General features: G+C 52.0%; 1 protein-coding gene across 1 annotated transcript; it reads right to left on the reverse strand.

Moving 5' to 3' along the window:
• Window positions 1–2,374: 2,374 nt before the first annotated feature.
• On the reverse strand, window positions 2,375–9,609 carry LOC119104379 (glutaminase kidney isoform, mitochondrial-like). The gene is made up of 7 exons (XM_037228075.1): window positions 9,598–9,609; window positions 8,816–9,025; window positions 7,550–7,726; window positions 6,711–6,842; window positions 5,991–6,151; window positions 4,529–4,658; window positions 2,375–3,627 (listed from the first exon to the last, which is right to left on the reverse strand). The coding sequence occupies exons 1-7, from the start codon at window positions 9,607–9,609 to the stop codon at window positions 3,079–3,081; spliced, it is 1,371 nt and encodes a 456-aa protein (XP_037083970.1). The 3' UTR covers window positions 2,375–3,078.
• Window positions 9,610–9,696: the final 87 nt, after the last annotated feature.

The following is a 9,696-nucleotide window of genomic DNA, read 5'->3' on the forward strand; positions in this document are numbered from 1 at the left end:
GCAAAAGTGGGCTGCAGATTGGTAAGTTTGGTCTGCAGCGGTACCGTCAGCCATTCGGTGTTTATATGCAGAATGTTCTGCCCAAATATGTCACCAAAGCATTTTCACAGCATTTGCTGTTTATTAGTACCTTCGCAGTGTCAACACGTCCCGAGTCTTCATTCACGTGCAAGCATAGTGCAAGATGAAGTGAAGCTGAAATGTCATAGTGCACGTTGAAAGATGAAGCAGGCGGCAACTTGCTCGCATTTTTGCTAGAATAATCTGCTTTGTGAGCACCTTATAAAGTATTCAATGTTCATCTTTACTCTGGCATAACGTCTTCACCTTAGATGTGGCAACTTTTGTCGGTCCCTAACCTGTCGAAGTCTTCTGCTTGATACGTCCGCTGCGTAATCCACGGACAATTACTTCAGTGACCGTCAGCCCATATAATTTACTTATCGGCCGGCACGCTTCAAACTTTGACCGCGCTCAATGGCATGACGGTGAAGGTGAACTGAATGATGTTTACCCCCGCCACCAGCCGGGGGTCTCATAATAGCGGAGACGAAGCTCCTATAGAGGCACGAAATCTGAGCAAGTAACTAAGTTGCATTCCACTCACCAGCGTGTTGGGAAGGTAATCGCAGCGAGGCCAGCTTATGCATAAGCGATCATAGAAGAAACGAAGGCCCCATTCACAGGCTGGTCAAGGATAGGAAAGGTGGATAAGGTGTTGTATGCCGCACGTAAGCCCGGCGAATCCAGTCTGGCTATAGACGGCGCGCAACCGACCACAAATGCCAAGACTCGCGATGTGTGTATTGTTAGGTGCATGGGTCCAAGGAAAAGCACGCGCTCCATCTCATTGGGCAACGAGAACGACACAGCTGTGCCGACGCTACGTCAATCATGACCTCCGTTTGCAAGATGATTTTCCTCCGAGCGAGCTTAATGTATGATTGGTTAAACTGTCACCACTAAGTCAATACGTCGGGAAGATGGTAGTACCTCTATACAAACAGATATGAATATATATAGCATATGTACACCCACACCCACACCCACACCCACACCCACACCCACACACACACACACACACACACACACACAACACACACCATATATATATATATATATATATATAGAATATATATATATATATATATATATATATGTACGCATATGCATATATGTATAAATATATTATGTCTGTGTAACATATCCATCAAATATAGCTCCCGGAACGTATAGGTTGTACAAGGAATAGGCAAGCAGTGGGCACAGCCGTAGGCTTCATATATTTTCACTTCCGCGCCGGAAAAAGCATGACATATAACGACATTAGCTATGTCAAGCACAGCATATACTTGAACATCATGACATGCCACTATAAACATGTGATTGCTCGCTCTTTCTCTGCACAAAGCGAGTACATCCCTCGCTTCCATCGCGAGGTTTGCCTTCAGCTGGAAGCCTATACGCAGTTCTCTGCAGCACGCTTCTGGTGGTCAGTGAGATATACGGCCGATTTCGTTGAATCCATAAGCGAACGTCGTGTATGAACCAGATCAATCATTGCGTTTATGTGTTAGTTACGGCTTTAGGAGGACGCCATCGCTTGGTGATCAGCTGGTATGCTTTCTTCCCACGCACCATCAGTGGGCTCGCCCATCCTTGCCAAATGATCAGCCGGTGAGCATTCCCCTCCGCTCGTCTGCTGTGGACTCGTCCGATGCTTCCAGATGATCAGCTGGCCAGCTTTCCTACCTTCTTTTTCGCCCCTCTGTGGTGGACTCGCCTAAACTAGGCAGATAACCGGACTGCCGGTTGTCTTTATTATTTCCCTCTGATGATTTCATCCAGTCAGGCCCCATTGTTAACATCCCAAAGACACTTCCTACTCGGAAAGTGAACTCGCCCGATCAGCCCATTATGGTGGCATTCTTTTCTACGTCCCGTCTACAGCACTCCAATTCCATCAGGCCGCAAGGGTGGAACATTAAATTCAGACTGCTAAAAGCCGCGGGCGGGACACTTGCGGTGCCCAAGGATCCGTTCGGTCCATTTCAGAGACCGGGAGGAATGTTGGCTGTTAGGCAGACAGCTTCAATTTGACTGCGTCGGACGATTCAACTAACAGAATAGTGAATAAGGCGTACTTGATGTAAGTTAGATGCCTTTCTCTTATTTCGACTTTATTGAAAATTTGTGAACACCAATCCCCAGAATGAGCAATGACCATTTCACGAAATATTTTTTGAACTATATCAGTAGTCATGCATATTCGTAATCACGGACTCATTGGGCCGTCATTGCTCGACATCTTGTTTAGTCAGGCACTTTCACATGTTGAAAGTTGGTGGTGTTCCGCGTAAAGCGTCGAAATGTGACATTAAGACTACCCAGCAGCAGGGGACATGACAAGCTCGTCATTATATTGCGAGTGCACATTACGAAGCCGTGCCTGCAGCCGACCTGTCTTCCACAGAGGTCTGACGAGTCCACAGATCAGCAGCAGCAAGTTCTTCTTCAAGAACGCCGCGACTAAGGCGCGGGCTTACCCTCGCGGTCCAGCCATGGCGATCCCTTTTGTCGGACGCAGTCAGATCTACAGGCAAGAAGGGCGCAGCCCTCTTAGGTCCGGAAAGGTGAGCTCTCTTAGGTCAGGCCGAGTGTTGCCTTCAGGAAAGGGGCTGAGACCCCTTCCAGTGCCATTCACCTTTCACTTCTGTGGGAGGTTCAAAGAAAAACTGCCTAATTGTTTCGACCAAGCACACAACAGTTCAGAACTCGGGACAGAAAATTTCCAGTATCTTCCACAGGGTAATACAACTCTTAACGTTTTCCCACAAGTTCCAAAACATTCTCTGTCACGTTCCCAGCTACATTCCGTTCACGAAAAAAGCGCTGCAGATCCGGTGCCCTCGCCGTTACGCTGAGGCTGCTCAGCTGTTTGACGATGTTCAGCTGGTGACGCCGTTCAGCTGTTGCTCAAGCTGTTGCTTCAGCTGGTGACGCCGCTCATCTGTTGCTCAAGCTGCTGCTTCAGGAGGTGACGCCACCGCTTGCGGATGGTCTCTATTTGAGCCCTCCTCAGCGCTCTGCCCTCGGGGAATGACCGCCGTCTGTAGCCACCGCGGTCTCGGTCACAAGCCGGCCGGTGTCCCCGGACGCCGGCACCGGGTCATCAGGGCGCTCAGACGGAGCCTGCTGGGGGGTCAAGTCGGGCACGTCTCCGGTGGGGTGCTTTGCCGCACGCTCCACCCCCATTTCCGTTGCGATTGTCGGCTGGTGGGGGCGCGCTGCCGCTGGTAGGATGGCAGAGGCAGCCCGGTGCTCAGGATCGGCCTGTGATTGGTGGATGCCGGAGCTGGTGACGTCACCGGCGCGGTTCTCCGTGCCGACACCGGCGCGTTCTCCCTCGCGGCCGCCTGGACCGCCGGTCTGCTGCGGCTGGAGATATGCTTCCTGCAGCGCGACCAGCACGTTCAGGGGGGACTCCACGGCGGTCGCAGTGCCGGCTGCCGCGGTAAGCATCGGGTGCGGCAGGTTCAGCTTTTTGTATCGCTTCAGAAGCACGCGGACGACCTCTGTTTTTCCGCTGTAGATGGCGTCGTCCAGAGGCGTTCGTCCCCAGCGGTCCTGGAACCACACCACCGACACCGGTCCTGAACCACACCACTCGGCCTGAAGCGGCCTGGCGAGACAGTCTGATCACTGTGCGATGACAAGACGTTGCAGTAAGCTTCGAACACGAACAGACGACGTAAATGTGAAGCGGTTTGCCGCAGAGCAGTAATAAGTGATAGGGGCAGAGCAGTAAGCAATGCAAACGCCAGTTTGTCCTCTGGCTGGGGTGTAACGCTCTCGAAAGACTGCTTCCAGTGAAAGGCTTAATTATGGCATCAACATGTTCAGCACATAAAGCAAATGTTACCTCGGCCAGTCCGGGATGTTTCATTGGCATGCTCTTGTTAAACTCTGTTTCATCGGCATGCTTTTGTTAAACTCTGTTTCATCGGCATGCTCTTGTTAAACTCATTAAACATTCTGGAAGTGGCGTTCTTCCCATTAAGAACATTCCCTTCCCATTAAATCACGGGATCGAAACGTGTCGGACCTTCCCCGACCTGCCTGACCTTCCCTCAGGTCCGGATGACTGGAATCCCGCTCCAGGCGGAGTGGACGTGCGTTACACCACTCTCACCGCAGCTGCTGTGTCACATGCCCGGAAATGTGCCAGTGTAGTGTTCCCATAAGTACTGCAGCTACCACAGAGCAGCTGTGATAATTGTGCAGAGCTATTACTTAAGTCAAAGGGGTGTTTGGTGCAGCGGTCGCTAACTGACCACAACGAGGGTCATGAAATTATTTGAATGGAAGCAAATCCGTCACCAGCAGTGTCGTGCAGACGTGTGGAGACGATTTCCACACCCACCAAAATGGCTTAAAAAGAAAATAATAACCGTGCCGCAGATAGCTCGGGTCCTAACCAAACTCCATGACGGGGCTACCACGTACTGCGCAGGGCCCACAGCGCTACCTTGGGGTCCACCTTCTGTTGGCAGGTGTCGAGCAGGAACTTGACCGCCTTGAGCCTGCCTTCGGCCGCCGCCAGATGCAGCGCAGTTCTCTCGTCGTAGTCAGTCACGCTCAGGTCTATCTCCAGCAGTCTGACAAGCACAAACTCAGATCGATACACTGGCAATGGTGATCATAATGGTTAGCAATATCAGCGGCCCTTGCGATTACCGTCATGATGGTAGTTTGCTTTACAGTAACAAGCAATGTTATAACGAAAATACTCAGCCGCCATTGTTATGAAGGGTAGCATGACTTATGCTAAAACTCGGTGCACCAGTCATAAGGTAATTCCATAGTGGACTCAGCACCGGCGCCACGAACCTCGTACGTGGAACCGATGAAAGTTTGCTGCGGTGGGAATCGAACGCAGGTCTCTCGGTTGATAGACAGCCACAGCAGACCTCAGTCAATTACGCCCACGTTGTACATGGGTCTTGCAGGTTTATAGACAGTGATGTGAGTTGACAAGTCCACGGAGCTTGATAGGGCTATCGACTTCCGTGACTCGCAGGCCCGACTTCGGTCACGTTTAGGCCAGTTTCCAACAGTCTGTTAAGTGATGTTATGACATTACAAGTGCTTTCTCACACCAATTCGTACGTTTTGTCCCACGACGTCATCGTCCATCTCCTGCACGTGTGTTTTTGCTATCTATGTGGGCAAACACGATGCAAGTCACTTGCCTTTTTGAAGGTGCCTAAGGATAAAGTGTTAATGCCAAGACATAATACGACCTGGTTACGTGCCACGTTATGTAGTGGATAACTGCCACCGGCCTCACACTTGTTTCTGTGCTCAGCTGCTACGGCAAAGAAGACTTCCAACTGATAAGATGAAACTTCGATAGAGAGTCGAAGCATTTGTCTCTGGGTTGGACAACTATTACGCTGTTCGTCAATCCGGCGAGTTCACACATTTCACTGCGGCTTGTTCGAGTTCATCCCGGGTCACCGAGGTCAACCCAGGTCACCGAGGTCAACCGTTGCTGCTCGTTTGATGCGAAACGACCGACCTCGTTGGCAAGTATTTTACTTTTTGAGACGATCCCACGTATCCGAAGACAGCAAGGTATCCCTCCGCTCTACATCAAATTGCAGTGACCCGCGGAACTGAATTACGCTGAGGCGTGGTATGAGCTGGCACACGCCATTTGTGCCACCGCATAAGTTAATCTAAAGGCACCATTCTGTGACCACTTGAGCCATCCAGAAGCACCTGAAAGCTTTGACACGAATATTCAAGTATATCTGAGCTGGCTGGGGTAACCAATAATTTGACTCAGCTCACTCGCCTGCAGTTGTCAAGACATCGTGGGGTATCTGTCCCTGGTCTTAAGTCCTCAAAACAACTGTGACCCGGCAAGTTAACACTGCGACCTGCCATGACGTCACCACACCACCCGGTGACCCCCGCTCGCCGACCTGAAACGTCTGAGGGCAGTGGTGTCTCCAGCCGAGGCAGCGAACATCAGCCTCTGCACCAAGTCTGCCCTCTTCTCGGCCAGCGTCGTGCGAGGGTCCAACTTCTCCCCATCGCTGGCGTCGTTGTCGAACTGGTGAAAGTTGAAATGCTCCACCAGCTCCTGAAAATTGCATGGGCTTAGTAATTGCGTCCCACTCCTTCTCTCACAAGGTCTGCAGCTAAATAACTCGCATAATCAAACTCCGCTAGGGGATAACAACTAATAAACTTACCAAATATAGGTTTTGGTGGCGATATTGAATTCGTGCAAATGGAACCACCCCAGGAAAGCATTTGGATAACACAGCGTCATTGGCTAATTATAAGTGCAAAGCAATGGCTGTAGCAGTTAAATAGTTGAGTGATGCTTATTTAGTACCAAGAGCCTGCCGCAGATTGTTGTGTTGAATGCGGAAATATTGCCTATAAATATTCAAACTCTCGGACACACGAATCTAATGCGATTCGTACAGTTTCCCGCAATTGTATTCGCACTGAAAATGGACACTCAAGATGGCTTAACAAAAGTTTAGTATTGCTCAAACTGCTGTTCTTATGAATTATGATGATGGGGCCGCACCTCCCGCACATTCGATAGCTGCAGCCTGGGCGTCATCTTTGGTCATCTTTGAGAAATAAATCTAGAGCCGGTGTTATAGGTGACGCTAGCGTCGGCATACCTTGCAGAAGCGCACGCCACGAACCGAGTTGCCCGAGGCGTCCAGAGGAGGCGAATAGAGTGCGATGCCCATCACATTGGGCACCACAACCAGCACCACTCCAGAGATGCCCGACTTGGCCGGTACTCCACACTGGTGACAGGCCACCGGGGGTCATCAGAGGTCACCACTGGCCAGGAGGGGTCATCGAGATTTATCGGAAGTCATCGGGGGTAGCCGGGAGACATTGAAGGTCACTTAAAGCAACGGGAGGTCACTGGAGGTTACCAGAGGCCTCCATTAGACATCAGAGGATACTGCTGGTAACCGGGGGTCTGCGTGGACAGATCAACGGTCATTGAAGTGTGAAGGCCAGCTGTCCGCTATAATCTCACGTCAGCGGCGGGGCATTAGTTGTAGTCTCACCAAGAACACACACTTTCCACTGTACTTTCGCCTAGAACATGAATTGTACACTGTAATCTGGAAGGCAGACTTTCCGCTGAGATCTCGCCTCAGATGTCTGCTCTGATGACCAATCGAAACGAAATCCCCGTTGCTGCAGCATCATTCCGAAAGCGAAATGTCCGTGCCGTCTGTATTGCCCGTATGCCTGTATTGCCTGCAGTGCTGCATTGTCGCTCTGAAAGCGAAATGCCCTCTGTAGCCTTACCTTGAACTCGAGCTGTCCAGTGTAGCACTACTTTAGGGACAAGCTGGCCGATGTGGTCTCACCTTGAAGGTCAACTGACCGTCGCCTGACGGTCGCAATCTCACATGGGAGACGAGCTGTCTCACCTTGAACTCGAACTGCCTACTGTGACATCAGTTCAAGGACGAGTGGTCCGCTGCGGTCTCACCTTGAATGCGAACTGACCGCTGTAGTCGTACATGCCGCAGCTGAACATGAGGCAGAGTGTGTTGCGAACCGCCGCCGGGTCCAGCACCGGCTCCTCGGTAAGCGGGCAGATACCGCCGTTGGCCAGCGTGGCGGCCATCACCGCCGCCGACTCACAGGTGGCCTCCAGCGAGCACAGCTGCCGACAGTGAAGGACGTTCAGCAGAGTAAGCGACAGTGACGGGCGATCGGCAGAACTGGTGACAGTAAAGGACGGTCAACAGAACTGGCGACAGTGAAGGACGGTCAGTAGACCTGGCGACAGTGAAGTACGGTCAGCAGAGCCGGCAACAGTGAAAGACGGTCGTCAGAACTGCCGACAGTGAAGAACTGTCAGCAGAGCTGACGACAGTGAAGAACGGTTAACACAGCTGGCGATAGCGCGGGACGGTCAGCAGGGCTGGCGACAGTGACGGACGGTTAGCAGAGCTGGCGACAGTGAAGGACAGTCAGCACAGCTGCCGACAGCGGAGGGTGGTCAGCAGAGCTGGTGGCGGTGAGCGGTGGTCAGGAAAGCTTTCGACAGTGCGTGGCGGCCAGTAGCGCTAGCGCTAGTTAAAGGAAGCAAAGTGTAACAGTAGTCAGCTTTAACTAGCGGAGCCGCTGACACTGAGCACAGCTGACAGCAGTGCGCGATGCTTGCCAAACCACACCGATAGTCAGCAGCATTCATCGGGGCTGCCGATACGCGGCGATGGCCAGTCTGAAATAGACTCGAGAGTATAACAGGATCCAATCAATTGCCGCATTGGAGTGGGCACTTTTATGAGTAAGCTCCTCCCACTTCTCACCCTGTTGACGATCAGCGTGGTTGGTCGATTTTTACAATATAGTTGTCGGTCTATCTAAGGCCGGGGGGCTTCTTTTGCTGGCCCCGTCGCATAAACACGGTTGTAAATATCGAAATAGATAACAAAACTTGAGACCGTCAGGTAATGGTACGCTATATGAAAGGCACGCATGACAGGCATAACTTCACAGTGCTTTCAAATTCCCAAGGGCTGGGCATCAATGCTTAAGTCGTACGCACTACCTGTTGCAACGACATGGAATACCAAGGCATCTACCAGGTTGTTTACGTTACCTCTTCTCCCCGTCCTCGCTTGCTCAACCGACGCTCTGGACATCCCGGGCACCTACCGGTCTCTTTCGGTCCCTTCGCCTCCTAGCTCCTCTCCCCATCCAGCACCCCCCCCCCCCTCCCCCGCCCCCTCCCGCCCCCGCTGACCTGGAAGTAGAAGTCCAGAGTATCTTCCATGCTGCAGGCGGTGGGGAAGCAGTCGTTCTCGCGCATGAAGTAGGCCAGGGCGAAGTTGCGGTCGGCCGCCTGTCTCTCCGACAGGAACACGGCGTTGTTGAACCCCACGTGCTCCCCGCCCGCCAAATTCCGGAACTTGGTGAAGGCGAAGTCGAAGCGGTCCGGCAGGGGCCATTGGGGCTACGATGCGAAAAAGAGCGCCTAGGGTACGCGCCAAGACGACTCGGTCGCTCAAAAGATGTGCGGTGCTCGTCGCCACACACGCTCTCATGCTATGTCAGCGACTGCGGTTGTCACAATAGCGCCCATAGACCAAGGTCAGGGTCCAAATTGTTTAAATCGTTCTGAAAATTAAGACGGGGCTCGAACGCGAGTGTTGTGTGGGCGTCCGCGTCGTTGACTTCAGGAGTTATTTCGCTCTTAGTTGCGCAAGTCCGGGGCTAGCCAAAGCGACTGGGTGCGGCTTAGGACAGCCGTGTTTTAATGAAGCGCTCGAGTCGTAGAGGTCTAGTGGTGCGCATGCGCCCGAACACCACAACAAAATCCTGGCTGATGGGATCCGGGTCCCGGGCAGTAAATCCCGGCTCCTTGGACCCATTTTTAGACGTCAAGCGCATGTCTGTCTGGCGGTTACTGTCGCTGTTACGAGTTTGCTGAAGACAGCCCCAGGCCCCAGATGGGGGTCCCAGGATTGGGCTACTGGCCATATTATGCACAACGAACATTGATACCAAAACAAGCTTAATTCTAACTGTCATAACCATCGTGCTAAAAACTTAGCCTATTTTGGGCCATATCATTGCCTGTGTCAACCTCATCCTAATAAATACTTTGTTGACAGACAATTATCT

This window comes from Pollicipes pollicipes, unplaced genomic scaffold (genome assembly GCF_011947565.3).
Source record: "Pollicipes pollicipes isolate AB1234 unplaced genomic scaffold, Ppol_2.1 Scaffold_6052;HRSCAF=7182_pilon_pilon_pilon, whole genome shotgun sequence".
Lineage (NCBI taxonomy): Eukaryota > Metazoa > Arthropoda > Thecostraca > Pollicipedomorpha > Pollicipedidae > Pollicipes > Pollicipes pollicipes.